Source organism: Syngnathus leptorhynchus, chromosome 5 (assembly GCF_054491065.1).
Source record: "Syngnathus leptorhynchus isolate UIUO chromosome 5, UIUO_Slep, whole genome shotgun sequence".
NCBI classification, from domain to species: Eukaryota; Metazoa; Chordata; class Actinopteri; order Syngnathiformes; family Syngnathidae; genus Syngnathus; species Syngnathus leptorhynchus.
This window is the reverse complement of record NC_141199.1, coordinates 7015103-7037995: the sequence shown is the minus strand read 5'-3', so window position 1 is coordinate 7037995 and position 22893 is coordinate 7015103. Positions and strand designations below refer to the sequence as shown.

General features: G+C 39.8%; 2 protein-coding genes across 8 annotated transcripts; both read left to right on the top strand.

The window, feature by feature from the left end:
• The first annotated feature begins 1543 nt into the window (after positions 1-1543).
• Positions 1544-11446, top strand: slc43a3a (solute carrier family 43 member 3a). The gene is made up of 13 exons (XM_085913006.1): positions 1544-1653; positions 2085-2436; positions 3925-4054; positions 4848-4894; positions 5552-5628; positions 6167-6259; positions 6959-7098; positions 7162-7295; positions 7547-7696; positions 7777-7884; positions 9171-9357; positions 9448-9571; positions 10694-11446. Exons 2-13 carry the CDS (start codon positions 2247-2249, stop codon positions 10835-10837), a joined length of 1524 nt encoding a protein of 507 aa, XP_085769132.1. The 5' UTR covers positions 1544-1653; positions 2085-2246; the 3' UTR covers positions 10838-11446.
• A 1156-nt stretch (positions 11447-12602) lies between these two features.
• noctb (nocturnin b) lies at positions 12603-21566 on the top strand. Of its 7 annotated transcripts, XM_085911739.1 has the most exons (9): positions 12603-12753; positions 14576-14735; positions 15011-15174; positions 15692-15866; positions 16469-16658; positions 18599-18756; positions 18897-19062; positions 20015-20346; positions 20817-21566. In XM_085911739.1, exons 6-9 carry the CDS (start codon positions 18607-18609, stop codon positions 21336-21338), a joined length of 1170 nt encoding a protein of 389 aa, XP_085767865.1. In that variant the 5' UTR covers positions 12603-12753; positions 14576-14735; positions 15011-15174; positions 15692-15866; positions 16469-16658; positions 18599-18606; the 3' UTR covers positions 21339-21566. The 7 variants fall into 7 exon arrangements, with proteins under 7 accessions (XP_085767865.1, XP_085767864.1, XP_085767863.1 ...); XM_085911738.1 differs by lacking the exon at positions 16469-16658 and having other exon boundaries at positions 15075-15174; XM_085911737.1 differs by lacking the exon at positions 16469-16658.
• The last annotated feature ends 1327 nt before the right edge of the window (positions 21567-22893 follow it).

Sequence of the window (22893 nt, the reverse complement as noted above, 5' to 3'; positions counted from 1 at the left end):
ATGCAATTTCGATCTCTTAGTGTGTCTTGACATGTGAAGAAATTGACATTAAAGCAGACTTTGACTTGAAATGATCTTGAAACGCAACACTGAAGATTCTTTGTGAGCTTGTGACTAGCTGGATAATGTATCTGAAACACATAACACATTGGCCACTGCAGAATGAAAGTCACAGAATCAAAATATGATTAATATCCAATTGATTCAGTGGAACCATGGAACCAGCTATTGGAGCTCATTTTGACTCTCTTTCTTGTTTTACTTTTTGAAGACGCTCCAGAATGCAATCATTTTGGATTTCTTAGAATTCTTACATACAAACAAACTGAAACTTCTTGGTATGCGACAGCGCAACCCTAAATATCATCGTTTCGGTTCACGTTGACAGTATTCACTCACTGTATCGTCACACCATCTAAAATGATTTGTACAATGATTCGATCCACTTCGTTTTTTTTTAATTAAATAAATTATAAATAAATAAATTAAATTAACAAAAAAGTGGTTTTCTAATTACAGATGAATTTCAACATATCTAATTTAGCGGTGGAGCACTGGTTAGCACGTCCGCCTCACAGTTAGGAGGGTGCGTGTTCAATTCCACAACACCGGCACTCCCTGTGTGGAATTTGCATGTTCTCACCGTGCCCGCCCGCATAGGGTTTCTCCGGGCAGTCCGGTTTTCTCCCACATCCCAACATGCTTGGTAGGTACTCCAAAATATCCCTAGGTGTGAGTACGAGTGCGAATGGTTGTTCGTCTTTATGTGCCCTGCGATTGGCTGGCAACCAGTTCAGGGTGTCCCCCGCCTTCTGCCCGATGACGGCTGGGATAGGCTCCAGCACACCCGCGACCCCCGTGGAGACAAGCAGTATAGAAAATGGATGAATGGATGGATAATTAAACTAGGGTGACCAGATTTGGGTTTCTGAAAAAGAGGACACTTTTTTTTTTTTTTTTTTAGGGAGTTGGCGGGGGTCATTTTTGTGGAGGGGGGAGTCATTTTCTTTTGGGTTAATTGGTGTCATATGTGTACAGTGACATTTTTTCTTTTATAGTGGTACACTAAGTAAAAAAAAACCTGGCCAGCCCACCCTACTTCATAGCAAAGTGACGAGATTTGAGGAGAAGGGCACGATTTATTTGCAACCGTTACAGAAAAACCTGGAATTGAGTGAAATGGAACGGAGTGACAATACTATAAACAATGTACTGTACATGCATTACGTTTGATTTGAAGCAGTCCAACAAAATTCCGGACAATTTTGAAAATCCCTCCAGACATGTCCGGGAAAAAAGAGAACGTCTGGTCGCCCCTAAATTTAAACCGTGCAAGTGGTCAAAATCTTGTCAGTGTAGTTGCCAAACAAAAGGCAAACATTAAAACATTAATCGGACGTATATGATCAAAAAAAAATATTATTACATTGTGTTTAGTGCGTTATTGCATTGTTACGCTTTTTGCAATAGGAACACAGTCACTTGACAGCGATCGTTTATCAAAATACTCATACGTCACACACGTAAAACGGCACTTGGTCATGTTTATTCCCGCCCCCATGCTGCATTCGATTGAGCGCAGTTGCAGCTCTTAGACGCGGGTCGCGTCCCTGAGCTACTAATACAATGTTTGCGACTCCCGGACACTGTAAGGTAATTATGATTCACGTTAACGTCTAATAATCTCGCTAAATTCTGCTACACGGTTAAAGTGATGCGTGAAAACCGGTAATACAGGACATACTGACGTGTGATGACGACATCACACTTGTGTCAATATAGATTAATGCAATGGAGCTTAATCCGGGTTAACACCACAAGTCTGCGACAGTAAATCTGCACAATAGCGGCAATACAATTTTACACATCACTGTACAGCGTCGTAGTGACCGGCTAGTGATCTAGAAGTTTTGACAGATGTTTGATTTATGTATGATTTATTTGGAAAAAAAAAAGAAAAACGATTAATTTGATTTTTGATGAAATTTTCTTTTGAAAAGACTGCGCATCTAAAGAAATGGAAAATACTGTTTGTGGTGATTGGGCACTAATGCAAGTCTCTTTGTCTCCTTTCTGTGTTGTAGAAATTTGGAGTTATGTAAGGATTCCAAATCAGTTTGGCAACAATACACAGTTTAAAAGTGTGGGGGGAAAAATCAAATTCAAGAAGGCGCCCTTAAAAGAAAAAAAATACTCAACCTTGACTGATCATTGGAACTTTTGGAAGCAAAAAAAAAAAGTCAAGCATGCACAGTCACAAGATGGGTATGAGGCTGCTCTACAGACTGACCTTCCTCTCTGGGGTGCTTGAGTGTCTCTGCTTTGCTGGTGTTATGTTTGGGTATGCCTCCTTGGTGTTCGTGTTGAAGAAGGATGGCTACTTCAGCCAGCTGTGTGTCAGTGCTCCTGACAGCAATGTCACAACTGCTATTAAAGGTAAGAGACACAATAAATATATTGTTTAAGAAGCCGGTGGGCGTTTTGCATAGAAATGAAGGGAGAAATATCTCAGGCTCAGGAGGGAGTCTCCCCAACTACCCAACAGCAGTTTTATAATAGTATAAAAAGTCATTACATTTTGGGACAAATTTGCTAAATTGGCAAACCACAGTAGCCCCTCACTTCTACATACGCCCAAACTATGCCCTACTATTTATATACATAATAAACATATTTAGCATTTGCATGAGAAAGAATTGCCTTCCAAAACCAAATTCTTTGTCTTTTGTGTATTTTAATGGATAATTGTCTGACACATGGGAACTGTTCCCCACCGTGGAAAACAAAATCCACAACATGATTCCCTTCAATCACATCTTTGAGGACACAAATATCTTCCTGTAATGCAAGCGGTTGGTGCTATGGGGTTCAGAAGATATGAGCCACTTATTGCATCGACAAATAGATTGTCACATATCCTGGGGAGTGGGGGTAACGTGGTTGTCAAGATGGGCTTTGAGTATTGAGACTTGCAGCGGTTGCAGAGCAGTTGGAGTTCATGTCGATACTTGTGATGGAGGCCAAAACAGAGATTGTCAGTATGGGAGGCCAACAGATTATGGACCAGTTTAGCGGTTGGTTAGGTTGGGAGGAGGGGATGGAGTTTTTTGATGTTGCGTAGGTGGATTTTAGATGTCAAAAGTATTGAAACGTGTAATACATGAAGTATCAATGTCTCTTCTTGTTTGCTAATCTGTCAACCTCCATGTCCTCGTTAAAGTTTATACAAACATGTCATGCCACACCCTAAAAAAAAAAAGACTGCAGATTAAAAAAAAAAGTAATTCCCGACTGCACTGTGGAGCTTCAAACAACATGGGCACTGCACACACATGATTTTGCCCCTTTAAGACGGCAAAAATCTCTGTGCACGTTGGGGCAGGTATTGAGCCTGCATGGCATATGTTGTGTTCCAACTATTGTTGCGTTGAAGTTTCACAAGAATATCAGGAGTCTAATCACTCGTCTTCCTGAAGTTGGATCTCCAACCCGGCAAGACAGAGGATTCTTACAAGCCCAACATAAAATGCATGTCTTTCACCTGCTACTCATGGAAATACCCTAGTTACTTGTTTTGTTGCATGTTTGTAGGGCTGACAGCACACAACTCTGAATTTACAATGTTATGACCTTGAAATCCTCAGTGGATTTTGAAAACCGACACACTGGGCTCGCTCATCAAACTGTAAAACAGGAGGTGTTTGCACAATGTAAAAATAAAATAGTAACACTTTCCAAATATGTTGTAAGAATACTTTGCTCGAAGTTTTGTTGCATGCACTCAACAGAAGGTGAATTAAAATAGCTCAAAAACAACTAGGGAAATACAGTAATCCCTCGCTACATCACGGTTTGTTTATCGCGGTTTCACTTCTAGTGAAATCTAATATGTATGTGCTTTTGTTCCCTGTTTCATCTTTGCAGACTGCAGTCGTCAGGATGAGAAGTTTGCTCTGGTTTTTACCATTGCATCTTTCCTCAACAACTTTATGAATCTATTTTCTGGCTTCATCTTTGATCGCTTTGGCACAATGATATCCAGGCTGCTGGCAATGTGAGTTTTTCCTCTTTACCCTATACGGGTCTCATATTCTATTGAGACCAGGTTGGCCTTACATTTCACAGAATGAGCCATGCTGCCTTACCTAAAACAAAAAATAAACCCACAAACAAATTAATGAGGCAAGGTGTTTCTACAGTGCTGAAGTGCCGAACCAAATGAAATCAGTGATCCTTTTGTACTTGATATTTGTATCAGTTTAAATTGTCAGAATAAACAGGGCAATCCAAATTTAATAACACCTTAGACCAGGGGTGTCAAACTCATTTTTTTTCGCGGGCCGCATTGCAGTCATAGCTTCTTTCAGAGAGCCATTATGACTGTCAACCCAAATAAATGTATGAGCACCTCATATTATATACAGTAAAAGCTACAAAACAAACTGACAAATAACTTGTTTTCAAATCAGACGAGTAAAAACTGGTCAAATATTTTTTAAAAAGATATTAAAATTGAAGACAATTTGCAATTCTAGTTATGACACACGAATTTGATGCACAATTTGTCTTTGTGGGCCACATAAAATGATGTGGCAGGCCGTATCTGGCCCCCGGGCCTTGGGTTTGACACCTGTTCCTTAAACAGACAATCAATGAATTGTGCAGAAAACCCATCCAAGTGACACAGTGAATGGTTCACTGCATACCATCAATTTTGTATGGACTACTTATTATCCTCATTGGGGTTGTGGGTGAGCTAGATGTTATTTTGCTGTTTTCCTAAAACATTGAAAAATGACTTAAGTAGTTGCTATGTGGCCGATGATATGTTTTTCATTCATCTCCAGATCTCTATACACTACTGGAACCCTTCTTGTAACCTTTGGCAATTCAAGTAGGTGCAAACAAACACACACAAGTATGAACAATACTGTCAATGTTCTCCAAAAGCATGGGTGACTTCTTTTGCTATCGATGAGAAACTTTTGGATTTGACATCAAAGGATGAATATGAGACCAATTCTCAAAGGAAACCACAGTACTTATTCCCTGAAACGTCATGAGCCAAATTCTGTGACAATGCCTTGAAAGGTTAATTGACAAAGTTCTGTGACATTCCGAAACATTTTGCCTGACAAAAATACAACCAAAACAACAAAGAAGTTTATCAAGGGAAAGAAGTAAAATTTTCCGGACTGCCCAAGTCAATCTCAGAGTTAATTGAAACAGTGTGTGCATTTTTATTGAATAACCTTACGAACAACAATGTAAAGAATATGCTGCATTGAAAGCCTGGAAAAGCATCATAATATAAGAAAGATTTGTTCATGTCAATGGGTCACAGGTTAGTTTTACTTATATGAAATCATTGCCACTAAATTGGAGGTTTTATTCCATTTTGTTCCATCTTTTCTAATACGTTGACCCTATACTTTTGGAGCGGAGTGGAGATCAATGTACATGTGACTTGAATTGACATCTTAATCCCAAAACTAAAAGTACATGTATAAATCCTCACCCGTAATTCAGTTGAACACTTTTTTTATTTCAGCACTTTCAATCCTGCTTTATCCCGCTCTGTCCTGCATTGCTGTAGGGGGAATTCTGCTCCTTATGACAAACATGCAGGTAAGAAGCAGTACAGTAATGGGACCACAACTTGTATACTGTATTACATTAGTCCTTAACTCATTTACATGATGGATGGTGTTGGTTTGTGCAACCTAAATTATAAGATCAAATATGTAACTTCAAATATTTGTTGTATTAACTCAACTGCTCAGGGCCTTGCCTTCAATCAGTCACGGTGGCCTATGTTAAGTTAACAGATGTAACTGAACACAAGTACGCTGTTCCCTTCCCTCATCACTGTTCACTCAAAGACATCCGTCCTCTGATTGTTCAGTCAGAGCAAAATTAGTCTCTCATGATATACACATATTAATAATTGCCCATGCCTGGTATAAATTCATGACCTGATCCAGATGATTTACTTGACACAGTAATGTGCTGTTTTATTGTTGTGATGTGATGGTTTTTAGTCATGAATAAACTCCAAATCTCCCGAATGCAAATAAATTCTGGCTGACACAGATGTTTGTAATGTAACAAATGATACAAAGTGTCAATAAACATTCTCTGATTGTGTCTTTGTGCGTCATAAAAGGTGGGCAACCTGTTTGCAGCTCATCGCTCCACCATTATCACCCTCTACAATGGTGCCTATGACTCCTCATCGGCGGTGTTTCTTGTCATCAAGGTAAACCGGTGCACACACGAAAAGAACTAATAGCAGCATCAGAAATGATGTGTGTGTATGTCAAAGTCAAAGTCCGCTTTATTGTCAATTTCTTCACGTTAAGGCAAGCAAAGAGATCGAAATTACGTTTCTCACCGTCCCACGGTGACTAGACACAGTACACTCACAATCAAATAGCACAAAGAGTAAAAACGAACAGACAAGAGCAACGAATAAGTAATAAGCAAATAACCCAAATAAATAAACAATAAATAAATAAATAGACAAATAAGAGCAGCAAAATGGAGCAAGCGTGCTAATAGCAGACAGCCAGATCAGCACGCTTGCTCCATTTTGCTGCTCTTATTTGTCTATTTATTTATTGTTTATTTATTTGGGTTATTTGCTTATTACTTATTCGTTGCGTGTGTGTGTACGTGTGTATATATGTATATACAGGTGAGTCTCAATAAATACGGATGTAAAAAAAGTGCATTGAATTACAGTATATAATATTGCTTCAGTACAAATAGATTGGAAGGCATTAAGTAATCAACATTACTCACCTGCTCAAGAAATTATGATCCCAAAAACCAATTAAAATAAATTTTTAACATAGAATTATATATAGCATTAGTTCATTTTAGCAAAGTGGTTGAGATGGTTGAGCGATTGAGTCACTGTTCTGTGTTCAACCATTAGTTCTCGTCCACTGTGCAGGTCCTACATGAACAAGGCATCTCGTTGCGTTCCTCCTTCCTCTTTCTGTCCTTATGCTCCATTTTGCACGTTGTGCGGACAATCACTCTGATGCCCAAGACTCATATCCCTTACCCCGTGCCACAGGGCTACACCTATGGGTAAGATTGTGATTTCCTTCTCAGCTGTGCACGATACAGTTTAGACGTTACATGATCTTGTAGATTAAAATGTGGAAAAGGCAAGTCCTACAACGTGGAGCAGAAAATGAGAGATGAAGCCCTGCCAGTTTCAACTGAGTTAAGCTGCAGGATGAACACATCTGAAGACGTGACAGAACTCTGTAGACCTGGAAAAGGTAATATTTGTTAACCTTTTGGAAAACCATCATTTTTGAGTGTTAACTAAAACCACAACAGTACAGATATCAATAAATGAAGACCAGGAGTTCTATTTTATCACAGCCACGGTGTTATTATAAAACCGTTCTGACATTAGTTTTGAAATCCCCAGTACAAGCGGTTTAGAAAAGGGTTAGTACAAAATAGATCGACAATAAATAGTCTGTTTAATTCAGAACACTATTTGATCATTACGACTGTACCGCAGATTTAGTGCCAAGTTTCAGGAGTTGTGTGCTGTCCTGGTTCTTCATGTGTCACCTGGTATGGTTGTCCATCATGCAGCTGAGACATTACCTCTTCATTGGCACGCTCAATTCTATGCTCAGCCGCCTGGCCAAAAATGACGCCAACCTGGGTAAATCTGCTAGTTACACAGACTAACAGAACACACAGAACTGTATTTGGCTAACTTTGTGTGTATTCTAACTCCCTCAGTGAGTCAGTACACCAACGCCTTTGCCATGACGCAGTTGTTTGGCGTGTTGTGTGCACCCTGGAATGGACTCATACTGGACAGACACAAGGGAAAGCCTCTTGAGCCTGGTAAATCGAGGATTTTATTTCTCCATTACACTTTTTTGGGGCTGTGTAACGGAACCATCCCATAGAACCTCTTCCAACCAAATTCTAGAATGTGGGCTGACTGGGTGTCAGATGTTGCTTTAAGTGATTTTGCCAGGAACTCCCAGGACATGGCCATTTCCTGACAGCTGGCCACTGAAATTTATTCAGTACACATATTGTTTTAAAACAATACTTAACCACATTTAATACATACAGCCCCAATGGATGAAATTGTGAAAGTTGTGGTAAAGGTCCATTCACTTGAATGAGAGCGAGCTCTTCATTTAAATGAATGAGAGGTCTCCAGGTGTCCAAAAACAAGGCAAGGCGTATCATGGAACCTTTGAGTAGTCTTGATCCCGGTGAAAACGTTCTGCAGCCACAGCCTGTAGCCTCTGCGGTATCTCGGCTCGAAGGTCGCGGCCCCGCCTCAAGGGTCGTGGCTCAGTCCCGCCGCCAGAGGGTTTTGACAACCAGCTGCCACCGGTGGTAGCAACTCAGAGAGGCGACCAAGTGAATTAGTGCAACTCTCTATTCAAATGAGAGAGCTCGCATTCATGCAAATGGACCTTGTATTTTTTGCCTCGTCAATATTTCATCCATTGGTACATATGGAATTGATGAATGATGAATTATTATTGTAAAACAAAGTATGTGTTCTGTATGTACTATATTTTTATGGTTTGGGAGACGTCTCCCTAGTTTGAACCCGTAAATTGTTTTTTCCTCTGTGCATTTCATGGGCTGTAATTTTGCCACATCATTTAACAGTGATTAATATTTGTAAGGGTTTGTGGCCGAGACGTGCCACTCGTGAAATCTAACGGCCAAATAATGGAGGCTTGCACAGTTCAGTAGAACTCGCCGTAATTGATTGCTGCCTGTTGTGACTTAAACGCAACGACGGCCTGGCCAGACCAAGCGAGGTGTAGCGAAGAAAATGGAATAGTTCCTTCAGAAGAAAAGTTCAATGGTTTTGTATCACTTTTTAAAGTCAAATCTAGTGGCATTCCGAAGATTACATTTACTGCCTTCTTTCATGTGCACTTTTGTTGCTTAGTTCATCCGAAAATACATTGTAAATGCTGCACTGTTTCTGAACCAGAGTACAGTGTCCTATTCTAGTGTCTTCAGAATGTCAAGGTTATAAAAAGAGTAACTGCCAATTCAAGGTAAAAAAAAAAAAAAATTAATTTAGTGCAGGGTTCCTGACCATCCTGTGGGTAAAAATGTGTGTAGCTCTAACAACTTTTGTTTGTTTGTAGGCATAACAGAGAAGGAGGCAGACTTGCGTTCTGCCTTGCCGTCACTTTTGCTGACTGCCCTGCAGTGCCTGCTTTTTTCTTTGTGTGCCTCCATTCCCTCACTGCCTTTGCAGTACTTCACCTTTGTTTTGCAAGTCATCAACCGCTCCTTCATCTACGGGGGAAATGCAGTCTTCATTAGCATTGTGTGAGTGGAAAAAATCTTCTGGCAAATTCTCATGCTGATTATTCAGGTGTTAAATTGGTCATATAAATTGTTATTGTTTTTTTTCCTCAGCTTTCCAGCTTGTCACTTTGGGAAGCTTTATGGCCTTGTCATGTCTTTGTCGGCAGTATTTTCACTACTTCAGTACCCCTGCTTTGCACTCGTCAAAGGACCTCTTGGTGGAGATCCTTTTTATGTAAGTATTTGAACTTAAAAAAAGTTTTTTGTTGAATTTACTCAGTTTAATATCAGGAAGCCAACAAATTTGTGGGGGGGATTTTTTCCCTTCCAAAATTTACAATTCTAATTGTCGGAAAAACAAAGACAAACATTTGTTTTATATTTTGGGCGAAAATGGGGTTATAAAAACTTTAGTAAACCCCCCCCCAAAAAAATACAATATGTGAGTCTGTGGGTGCCGAATCAGTAATATGCAGTGGTCGACTGTACTCTTTATTGTCTGCAAAAATATTTGACTGCAGATTCCTGAGTCACCTCCAGTAACTTCATTTGTGTGCACTTCATTGTTTCATACTGCGGCCAAGTCGCCGAGCACACACCAGAAGGAGACACAAGGAATTAAAAGATGCACAAACTAATTCTTGGATGTAACTTCTTACAATATGTTTTTATGAAGTACAAAGTACTGTTTTCATTTTTGAAAGACAACTTACAAACATTTCTTGGTACTTTTTGCAGGGGGTGCTGGAATACATTAATAGTATTTCTATTCATTGGTTTCAATAGCGAAAGATATTTGAGTGAGTTTTGAGTTACATGCGTCATCACAGAAAAAAATGAACTTGTATCTCAAGGTACCACTGTATATTGCTTTTTCCATAATCATACTGGATGTTTTGCATGTGTCCCTGGAATTATTGTCCTGCCTGTCATGATGAGGTAACTGCTTCTTAAAGTACTTTTAATGTTCATCACAGCCAGCAGGTTATCTTTCTTTAAACAGAGGATAATTGCAGAACAAATATTTAGACTTTTTTATTGAAAATAGATGGATGTAACTATTATGTGTAAAGCTGGATGTTATCAAGCTTAACTGTTGAACAGCAAACAGTCAGCTTGTCAAGTGAATCTTGTTGCTAGGTGATGGTCCACCACATGACCATCAAATCAAGCTCACAAATTTTGCTCTTTGCCTGCTAATATCCACTTTTTTTTTTCTCAAGTTATAGGCAGTTAGCATTTCTAACACTATAAGACTTATGTAATAAGGGTACAAAAATGAAGTTCAATCAAAAATCTCAACTTCTTTTGATGAAATGGGCAAATCATGGACTTAAGCGTTATTTATGTGTTACAGGTGGACATTGCCCTCACTCTGATCACTCTGCTGGTGTTTATCCATCCTTTGTACGTTTTTTTCCACTGTCACAAATCAGCCGGTCTCAGGAGGAACCAGCAAACTGTCTCATATAATGCCAAAGTACCCAAGGTGTCAGAATAACATACATGTACCGTTAACGGTTTCAGGTGAGGTATATTGTGGACAATTATGTATATACTGTATATATATTGTAAGTAGTGATTGTCTGATGAAGCCTTCAGTCCAACTGGTTAAAAAACAGGTTGACTTCATCAGCTTCATAGGCACACAATCCCACCTACTGGTTAAAACCTTGAGTGCCATTTTAATGGAATATGATGGCCCTTTTTTAATGATGAAGGCGGAAGTTCATGCCGAAACATGTCAGGTAATGCAACCTAAAATACCCTGTTTGTGATAAAAGAACCAAAAAGTGATTGAAAAAGGAAACAGAATGAACTTAGTACAACTATCATAGGGAAATGTTTTAGTTGAACACAGGTTAAGTGTTTAATAGGGTTAGGAATAATTTATCTAGAATTTAATCGAGTCCTACCCCTTGTTTTGCATAATAATCACACTGAAATAACCCCACAATTTGTTTTGTGTGGACTCAGTTGATTTTACTTTCATAGCTTTCCGGCTATGGAGAAACTCCAGTAAAATACACCCATGAAGAAATGTAAACTTTAATTTGTCATGTGATGTCACTCTTCCATAACCAATGTGTCAATAATAAAAAAAAACAAATCCCCTTATGGAATTATTGACTCTCTCGCTCTCTCCAAAACTTGGTACATAGTGCCCCATCACATGTAACCATAGCACACAATCTACCCACCGGACATTTGCGATGGATGTACATTGAAAATTATTACAACACAAGACCTTTAAGCATGTAGTTGTGTTTGAGGTTTTTAAAGTGTCAGGTGTTATGTGATGGGAGATTCTCTGTTAATAGGGGACAAAGACAGTGGTGAGGCCAGCCATGACATACGCATTGGAGACTGGAGGTAGTAGAAATGATAATGATGAGGATAATCTTTAGGGGTCACTAGGTTGGATAGGATTAGAAATAGGATGCTCAAGAGGGACAGCCAAGTTGAGATGTTTTGGGACAAAGAAAGAGCTGAGTTGGACACATCCAAAGAGGAGAGAGCTATAATGAGGATGGAGCTGCCAGACAAGAGAGGTGGAGAAGATTCATGGATTCAATGTAGTGCAGGAAGACATGAAGGCAGGTGGCCTCTGAAAGAATGATGCAGATGGAAAAGGATGACATGCTAAGGAAGAGAAGGATTGGTGTTTGAGGATCTGTTGAAAATATTCAAAATATTCAAATACAGTCAAAAAAATTCAAGTTAAATCCAACATTTCATGTCTCAACAGTTGTACAGAAATCCGTGGATGCAATTCCTGGGTGAGCTTAAAAAGCAAAAAAATTCAAAGTTCATGTAAAGTTTTCATTGTAATAGTAATCACCTATTCAAAGTCAAAGTCTGCTTTATTGTCAATTTCTTCACATGCATTTCCCACTATCCCACGGTGACAACATATTACAAAACATCCAAGAAAACAACACAAAAAGTAAAAACAAGAAGGCACATACAATGAATAAACAAGATTCTACATGTGATAAAAGTTTCCATTTTTAAAACATGAATGGCCGACTAAACTTGCAGTCGTGCAGTCTGTAGGAATTCTGACTTGAAAGTGAGAATTCCCACTTTCAAGTCAGAATTCCCACTTTCAAGTCAGAAAGTGACAATTCTGACTTTAAAGTCAAAATTCTGAGAAAAAAAAGTCAGAATCCTGTCATCCCCCTTTTATTTTTCTTTACTGGCCCTAATCCTCTTCCGTAGTACTATTCGCTGACTACAGTGCATGTTCTTGTTCTTTCTTTATATATATTATTCCTTTTCTGTAGCTAGCGTCACCATTCGCTTTGATGACGTCAACACCCTGCGACAGCCAGGGTTGCCAGATACTCATGTCAACGATTGTCCACACAAAGCTGCAGAACAAATAAGTGATTACTTTACCACTCCATTGCCAAGGTAAGATATATTAAATATCGTTATTGCTCATTAAATATTTAACTAAATATCCAAAACATCACTATTTATTCTAGACCTAAATGATGTCCGGTTTTAAACGTTTATTCCACACTGGCGATAAAACAAAACCAAAAACAAGCATTGACCAACTTAGCGTTATTTTGAATAGCCACTAATTTTACTGCATAATTATACTGCGTGACTGTGCATTGTAATATCAAACGCGCTAACTGAAGCAAGATTGTGATGTTTGCTTATTCACTCTGCTGCGTTTATTACGTTTACATTTTCACGCAAATGTGAGGTCTTGAAATGTTGGCAGTAAAGCAGATAATTTAGGAGAGTATATGCAGTATTTTTTTTTCCACTTACATTTTTTACCTGAATTCCTCTAGTCTGGCAACACGATATGCCCCTCATGGCGGAATTCATACTTGTAATTCCTCGAAACAGACCCGTACCCGGATCACACCACTCTAACTTGCTGTAAATTTCTTGTCAAGTTCTTGTCTAATATACCGTAAATCTACGATCTATCTATTTATTTATTTATTTATTTATTTATTTATGTATGTATGTATGTATGTATGTATGTATGTATGTATGTATGTATGTATGTATGTATGTATGTATGTATGTATGTATGTATGTATGTATGTATGTATGTATGTATGTATGTATGTATGTATGTATGTATGTATGTATGTATGTAAAACGTTGCGTGTAAAACCGCAGCGAAAGGTGTTATGGTTGTAATGGCTTGCCGTAGCGTAGCTCCTTATGGAGGCGTTTGTGTTACCATGGCGACTTAGCTTTAACAGTTGATGAGCTGACCAGTATGTGACTGTCTGGACACAATGCAAGGTGATATATATTAGAGATGGAGAAAAACCTGCACAGACTAACCACATCTCATTGCCAGTGTGAGAAAGAGCCAGAAAGGAGAATACAAATGCAGCAAGAATTGAGGAAACAGAAGCAAATGTTAAAAGAGCAGTTGAACGAGTTCAGTAATTCCGTCAGCATGACTGTACAGTTTTTAAAGAGGAAATTATCACTGTTGATGAGCAGATAGAAAACACTTCTTGCCGTGACTCCCTCACCCAAATGTGCGAGATATTCAGGCTACAACATGAGGAAGAAGTAAGAGCGCAGCATTTCCACGTCTTACAGCAGCTCGAGCAATCACAGCTGCAGCTGGAAATTGGCACGGTGTTCTTGGCCAAACATGGCAAGGAGACCCAGGAAATGCTGCGCCACATTGGAGAACTCAGAGAAGCTGACAGTCAACAAGCAAATCTTCAAGGCCTGTGTGCTCAGGCAGATACTGGAAAGAATAACATTGCTCATTTTGAAGAGGAGGTGCGGAGGCTAACTAGCCTCTTAAAGGAGGCCAAGAGGCAACAGGAGGAGCATGTGACCAAAATGGCCATTGACATCAGCAGCATGCAGAGCAGATACGAGGAGCTGCCACGAAAGCAAGCCGATCACCAGCCGATATGCGTCTCTCAATCAGAGACAGATTGCAGAGAGGTGGAGAACAAATACATTCAGGAAATCCAGAGGTGCACCGTTGATCTGGAGACGATCACAAGAAGCAACCGGGAGAATCGGCAGCAGCTTGAGGAGAAAGAAGAGCTTCTGAAGATAGCTTCTGATAGAATTCTGAAATGATTGGTTCACTATTTTCATCACGTCTACTTCCAAATTGACGGCATATTAATTACAAAGCAAACTTTTCATATTTCTTAAAACATTACTCTGTACTGCCGATTGGGAAGCACAATGTGCAACAGATGATTATTTCTCATGTTGACTTCAGGCGGAGCCAGAGAGAACAAGCCAACTCCATGCTGGAACCCCCAGTGCAAAGATTCAAACCCGGAACCTTTCAACACGGTGGAAGACATGCTTAATGCTAACCAATCTTCTGGCACAATAAATCCCTGGCAGTTGCACTTCTCCAGATCCCTTACAAACTGGTGGGCAAACTTTCTCACAAGCACTCCATATTTTGCTGAAGCTATTTCGTAATGGAAATAAATGCATACGTATTGGCTAGATTGCAAGTGACTCAACTTCCACCAGAGGGCAGGATTAACAATCACTTGCTCTCTCTCTCTCTCTCTCTCTCTCTCTCTCTCTCTCTCTCTCTCTCTCTCTCTCTCGCTCTCGCTCTCGCTCTCGCTCTCGCTCTCTTTCTCTCTCTCACTCGCTCTCGTTCTCACTCCCCCTCTTAAATGACCTTGCAATGTAGTTAGAGGGGTCAAGCAAGCACCCGGGCTGGCAACAAACACCGGCTGACAGCTGCGTCCCCACAGTGGGACATTTGTAACCCTAGGAACCACTTTAAGGACCTCATGCAGGCAAAGCAACATGAGGGGAAAATAAGGAAGATAAAAAAGGAAGAAAAGACAACAGGTAACTTGTCAGATTACTTGTCAGTAATTATCTTTGTTCTCATTTGTGTGTTTACATTCTGTGTGTTTATTGTTGGCTGCCAGAACGTGCTTGGAGATTGCCTGCCGGTACATTGCCGCAGTTTTATTATATCTGGTATTTTTTTGTTGAATATGGAAAAAAAATATTTAAATGATGAGTGTTATTTTTTTTATTATTATTATTTGAAAGACGTGTTGGTTGTTACACTCTATAAGTTCAACCTATTTTTAGCCATGTGAAGTTTAGCAGCTCTCACAAACAAGTTGTAATCTCACGAGAGGTACAACAATTAATTTATGACTAATTATCAGATTAATAACTATTTCTGATGTGATTGTTTGTTTTGATTTAAAATCGACCTAATATTTGTAACTTCAGCTTTCCAACAGAAAGTACTGTATTACACAATTTCTATAGTCCTCCATGAAAGTAGTGATGACCTTTTGTGTAGAATAAAAATAATCCATCCATCTTCAACACCATTTATCCTGTTCAGGATTGTGGGAGGTGCTGGAGCCTATCTCATCTGACATCGAGCCAAAGACAGACTACACCCTGAACTGGTTCCCTGCCAGTCTGCAGGGCACTTAGAGAGACAATCAATCAATCACACCCACATGCACACCACCGCTGAGTGGGAATCAATACCACGCTGCCCGCACACAAATCAGGCAAGTGTATAATATCATAATAAAAAAAAAATCTACTTTTATTTTGGAAAACTGGAATATTTTCTTAGATCTTAAGGGCCAAACCATTCATCAAATCATAATTACAAATGTTTTTTTGTGCATTTCCTGCACTTTTAATTTGAGATATATATATTTTTTATGTTTGTGAATAAAAGTTTGGAAATTAAAACATCTTTTTGTTAATGTGATTCAGACATAAATCGACTTAATAATTGGAGAATTAATCGATTATTAAAAATGATTTAGTAATGTCAATATATCATCTCCATAACTGAAAGTAACATTCTTTCAAGGCTGTTCTTTAAATGAATGCTGCATCTCAAAATAACACAAGCTTTTGATTTTATAGCTTACAGTAAAAACATGACAGTGAAATTAGCATGCAAAATGACCTAATGGCAAACAGTAATCAGTACTGGAATGTCATGAGTCAATTTCCATTTCCCATTTTGGAAATGTCAATGTCCTAAAGTGTACAGCTCTCTGTCTCAACCCCCCTTCTCCTACTCTCTCTCTCTCCGTCTCTCTCTCTCGTCTCTCTCTCTCTCCGTCTCTCTGTCTCTCTCTCCGATTAAGGGTAGATGTCGCATGTGTCGTGACTTGATGATGAAAAGCTGGTGCGCATGAGTTGCCCTGTGCTCACATGAGTCATCGTTCGAAGGCCACAAGAACCTTCCGTTCTGTTTTACCGTGCTGCATCAAAGCATATAACGCTGAGAGCATGTCCTCCACGAGAGGATTCATTCAGGTGGCGGAGCAAAATATTTCCAAGTATGTCACCTTAGAAACCCGCTTACGAAAACCAGCCTTCTGTTATCAGAATCTAGCAGCATAGCTTTAGCTCTGATAAGCTCTCGTTCTAAAGTGTGATCTGTAAATGAGCAATGAGCATAGTGCAATGTGCAGTGTACATTTCCCAACCTGCTGTCTTTGCAAGAATGTTACTTTTTATTACTTTTTACGTCTTTTTATTTTGTCAGTTCTGCATTTTTTATTTTAGCACTGATCCGCCTTCACATAATACTGTACTAGTGATCTTGTCGTGGAAAAGAACAATGTGAGAAATGACGCTTGTGAAACCACAATTTGGAGGTGTTGCCACATGCTGACGGTAGAAAACATTGCTTAACCCCAGACAGGCACACACCCAGCACACACACACACACACACACACACACACACACACACACACACACACACACACACACACACACACACACACACACACACACACACACACACACACACACACACCCTACACACACACATAAACGGTTGCTATGTGATAGCTGAACCATTGCAGAAATGAGTTAGCTTTTGGTGTGTCACCAACCTTTCTGAAACTGAGAGCCCCTTTCATGGTTATTAGTTCATGTCAAGGCTACAGTTTCAAATTCTGAGTGAAATTCACAGTGTCCCATCATCTGTAAGATATTTTTAGAACAAGTCTGTGGGCTACTCATGTGGTCCTTAAGGGCTACCTGGTGCCCATGTTGGTGTCCCTTTTGTTGACATTGTGTTGATGTTCCACCATTGTATGTGCGTCAGAGTGTTGTGAGAGAGGAGCACTCTGCTCACACACTGCCTCACAGGCACATGACCTCAAATAGTTCTTAATGGGCGGGATGCCGTCAGATTCTCCTTCTGTCTCCACCCCAGAGGCTTTATAAGCTGCGGTAAGCACAGCTCAACATGAGATATTTGCTTACACTCACGGACATCACATCGGGTCTCAACGCTTTCATTTTCAACAAGCGGACATAGTGATGCAGACATTGAGTAAGGCGCCTGTCATTGTTGTATTTATGATGTGTGTGTAATGTTTATAAAATGAATGGCATCATGATTAGAACGTATAGGTGTATGTCTTGTATGTGGTAGCAATAAGTATACTGGTACTCTCAATATTGTTATTTTGCTAGCATGGACTCGCCACAAATGTGAATTTTTTCCATATTAGTTTGTGTTAGTTGTGATTAATCAGCTGGCAAATTAAATCAGTCAGCCAAAGTAAGTGTAATGTTTGCTGGACTATGAACAATAACATGTTTTGGCAGGTCAACTGCAAATCAATATGACCCACTTAGCTTTCGTTGATTTGGCACGCTTGCGACGATAAGATGTGGACATGTAAACATTCTAATGCTATCGTACCGTACTCCACTTTGTTAGGGGGGATGGGGGGGGTTGATATTGATGATTGAACCCTTTTACGCTTCAGTGATTTTCCACTAAGTGGTTTTGTGTCACTGACCAGTTGCCGTGTCAAGCTGTTGGGTTTTCAAACGGCGCGGGTTTAATCCTCCAGGTAATTGATAGGATATGCCTCAGTGCATGCATGGACACATTCAGAATTTGCTCCTGTACACACAGACTAAGTGGAAATTTCAAATCTTTCTCGTACTTGGACATTGAACACTTTTCACAGAAGAAGCGAAGAAAGGAGCTTCTTTCAGATTACAGAACAAACAAGTACATCAATTCATTTTGTCTAGCACTTGACCTCATGAAGGTTGCGGCTGAGCCGGAACCTCTCCAAACTGACTTTGGGGCAAATGGGGCTGATCACAAGCCAGTATCAAACAAACAACCCTTCACACTCATTCACATTTCTAGGCAATTTAGTTTTTCATCGATTTTTTTTTTTTTTCCATTTATACTTGTAACGTGTAAATAACATTTCACATTTGTGTTGATGTTGTTCTTCGCAGGTTACCCAATGGGTGGCAGGGCCACCAGGTTGTACAGCGCTTTGGCCCACACCATAAGCAGCAGCAGTGATGCCAGCTGCCATCGTGTCCCCGTCCCTCTGACCCACTTGGACCCTTACCAGCCAGTGGACGCAACCCTGGATCCTGATTTCTGCCAGGTGACCGACCATCTGGCTTCTTAACGTGGACCAACACTTAAATTGCACTGAATTCATTTAAGAATGAATAATTGATAATAATAATATAATTGAATAACTGTGAACTGGAAATGACAGCGTGTCTTTGCTCTGTCTTCCAGGAGCAAAACGGGTCCCCATTGAGTCCCCTCGATGCAGCCGAGGTAATGAGGCAGTGCGAGGTGGCACTCGGTGATGGAGCACCGCGTTTCCACAGGAATTTCATTCGACGTTCGAATGGCAACGGCCACAGCATCCGGGTGATGCAGTGGAACATTCTGGCCCAAGGTAAGGAAGCTGTCGGACGCCATGTTTTTACAAAATTTTCTCGCCACACGTTTGTATTTCAGAAATAAAAGTCTTTTTGCTGCGCATAAACAGTTAAATCTAATATGAAATCAGAATTGTGGAATGGGGTGAAAGAGCTTGGTAGTTATGTCAGACAGTTCCTTTTTCTTAGTTTCCAAGACTGGCAGTGTCACAAACACAAAAGTGACCTCAAATGTGACTCGTGACTGAGGTATGTCACAACTATGACTGTGTTGCCATGGTAGCAAAAGGTAAAAAAACAAAAACAAACAAACAGTGCAAGCATTGATTTAGATCTTGTTTGTTGATGGTGTGTAAACAGTTGAATGAAACTCAGAGCCACAGTGTACTCTACTAGGTTAAAAAAAAAGAGTTAAGGCAATGGCATGCAGTTTGAGGAATTAAGTCAGTAATTCTTTCACACACACCAAGGGGGGGGGGGGGGGGGGGCACCTGGGCAGTACCAACGGTACTTTTTTCTAATTGAGTTCATTTAAATTAACTAACCACTTAGTTTTCTAAAATAAATGATTAACATAAATGTAGACTTTTTTTTACCTAATATTTTACCTAATAAGTTCAACAATTTAACCCTTTATTTAATGACTTATACATATAATAATAATAATAGCATGAATATATCTGTCAAATAATTTTTTAAAACTAAAAATATGTCAACTTATTTTTAAGGACAATGGAAAAAAATAATTTTAGAAAAAAGATGCTAAATGAATGCAACTTTTGATGATTCTCAATGACCCAAATTAACGACATTGCTGTGGCCCATGCGCATAGCTGGACATGCATTGTAAGACATACTGGTAGAGTTTGGTGAATCCTAATAAGCTGAAGAACTCCAAAAGTGTTAAAGCAGAAGAAGCTCAGTCAATGGCAGTCTAAAAGTCTCAAAGTTCCATCTCTTTCTTATCAGCTCTCGGCGAAGGACTTGACAGTTTTGTACTGTGTCCTCCGGAGGCCCTCAGCTGGTCCCGAAGGAAGTACCTCATCTTAGACGAGATCCTCACCTACCGACCTCACATCCTGTGTCTGCAGGAGGTGGACCACTACTTTGACACCCTGGAGCCGGTTCTGGGCCGTCTAGGTTACAGCAGCAGGTTCTGCCCTAAACCCTGGTCGCCGTGTCTGGATGTAGAGGGCAACAACGGCCCCGATGGCTGTGCTCTCTTCTTTGATGAGTCACGCTTCGAGTTTCTGGATTGCGTCAGTTTACGCCTTTCTGCCATGATGATTCCAACTAATCAGGTCAGTGCAAACTTTTTTTCATGTCACAATCAAAACGCTGCGTTACAGCAAAACTGCGATTGACACCCCCCAAAAGATTTATGATCGCTAAAAGATGCCACAAGATGGCAGCAAAGCAGCTTTTTTTTTTTTTCTAAATGAAATGCCTTGACACTAACATGCCATAAAAAAAGCAGTAGAGCTCTTTTAAGTTAGGATCCTCAGTTCACCAAAATGTGGTTCATTGGCACCAAATGTAACGTGATGGTCCCAAAAATGAGATTTTTATTTCTAGAAACAGCAATTGGGTGATGATAAAAAAAAATCCAGTAACGAGTTAATTCATTTGCAGGGCTGGCCGTGCATATGCAAGTCAGGGACCGTGTCTTGGCATCACATGTACTGTTAGCGAGTCTGGCTTTCATTACCACGATGACTGTTTTTCCTCAAAACCCGTGAAGCACGTCTAACATGCCGCTCTGACGTCTCAGGTTGCTTTGGTGATGATACTGCGTTGCCGAAGCTCAAGGAAGTGTGTGTGCGTAGCCGTGACCCACCTGAAGGCCCGCTCCGGTTGGGAGTGGCTCCGCAGTTCCCAGGGGTCGGACCTCCTGCGTCAAGTCCAAAACGTGGTCCAAAAACACGCGGCAACAACATCAGAAGGCTCCGATTTTCACATCCCATTGATCATATGCGGGGATTTCAACGCAGTCCCAACTGAGGAGGTGTACTGTCGCTTTATGTCTTCTCCTCTTGGCTTGGACTCGGCTTACAAGAAACTCAGCCATGATTGTTTGACTGAGCCCCAGTACACAACGTGGAAAATTCGCCCGACGGGTGAATGCTGCACCACTCTGGATTATATTTGGTACAGTCAGGACATGCTGAGAGTGGACGCCCTCTTGGACATGCCGTCAGAGGAAGAAATTGGCCCTAACAGGCTTCCGTCCTTCAGCTATCCTTCAGACCACCTCTCTCTGGTTTGTGACTTCAGCTTTAAGGAGGACGAGTGACTGTGGACATACATCATCGTTGACCTGTGAACCTGTGTAACAACAATGAGGAACGAAAGAAAACATTACAAATGAACTGAAACCTTGTCTACCTCCTGAACTTTGCAGTAGGTTTCAGTTCAAGATGGACAAATGTGCACAGTATATCATTTAAATCCTCACAATTTTTGACTGAAAGTATAACATGCTGCTAGCAAACTGACTGGAATAAATATTTTGGGGTTATCATTTGCATTTCTACCATTATTTATTTTTATTTTTGGACTTGATTTAAAGCTGCTAATTTTGCTTCTCATATTGTTTACATATGCGGCAGGATATAGTTTTCACATTACAAGCTGAAAAAAAAAAATCCCGGGTACTAATACTGCTAATTTAGAAGAACACTATATGCATACATTCCCCAGTGTACCATTAAGAAACTAAATACCAATGCTGTTCAACTCAAAAGCAATATCTGACTTTGGTTAGCTTTCATTTGATTTTTACTCATCACTTTATCTGACTGAAGTTATTGCTGTGACCAACCACTGTGGGAAACAACTGGCACACAGACAATCATTTTGTCTGTGTGCCAATTGTTTTTGCGCCCCAAACCGAAGTTAAATATATCAACATTTAAAAACAAGCAGGTTACCTTGCTTCAGTAAAATCTACTTTAATACACTTTGAAACAAGAGTACAACAAAATAGAATATACTTCAAATGTTGAATATACAAACAGTTCAGTCTGAACGCAAAACTTCTATATTTTCCTCTTTTTAGATAAAAAAAAAAAAAATGAAATGTAGGTGTAGGGCCAATGTGAAAGGAAAAAATGACCTTAAGTGACCTGGGACTTGACTGACATCACATTCAGAATACGCTATACATCCGTTACCAAGTAGAGAAATAAGGTTATATACATATTCCTATTGATTTTTATCTGAGACATGGCAGTGTGCACTGGCTCAAAGTCAATCATTTAAAAAAAAAAAAACTCAAAACATTAGCAAAATTGAGGTTGCTGATATAAAGCACTAATGCATTTACAGCACGTTAATTTCATGATAGTACAGATAGTTAATTTTGCATGGTTTGGTTGTATTGCTACAATCAAATTCTCCACTCGTAAAAAGATAAGTCTTTACATATTTAATGAAATTTTTTTTTTCACTCCTCATTGGTTCAATTATCTCTTCAAATTCAAATAAAAATTGATTAGTTGTTAAATTGAGAAACAAACCAGTTCTTTTTATCCCAAAGCTCCCAGCTCTGCTACACTCTTCGCGGATGTTAGATCTTGTTTCTGTAATACTGTGCTTGGTAGAAGTTATGAAAACAAACACACACACACGCATGTACACGCACACACACAAAATTACAAATAAAACTAAATTCAACCTACAGTTCATATAGTACACGATGGACATCAAAATTAAAATCCAAGGCTGCCCTGTTGTTACCTCTGTCAACTAGCCATCTATCGACTGTTTCAGAACCAATCAATGTAGCACCACAAGCACGCGTGCACACACACATTTGATTTGCACAATGACTGAAGTACAAATTGCTG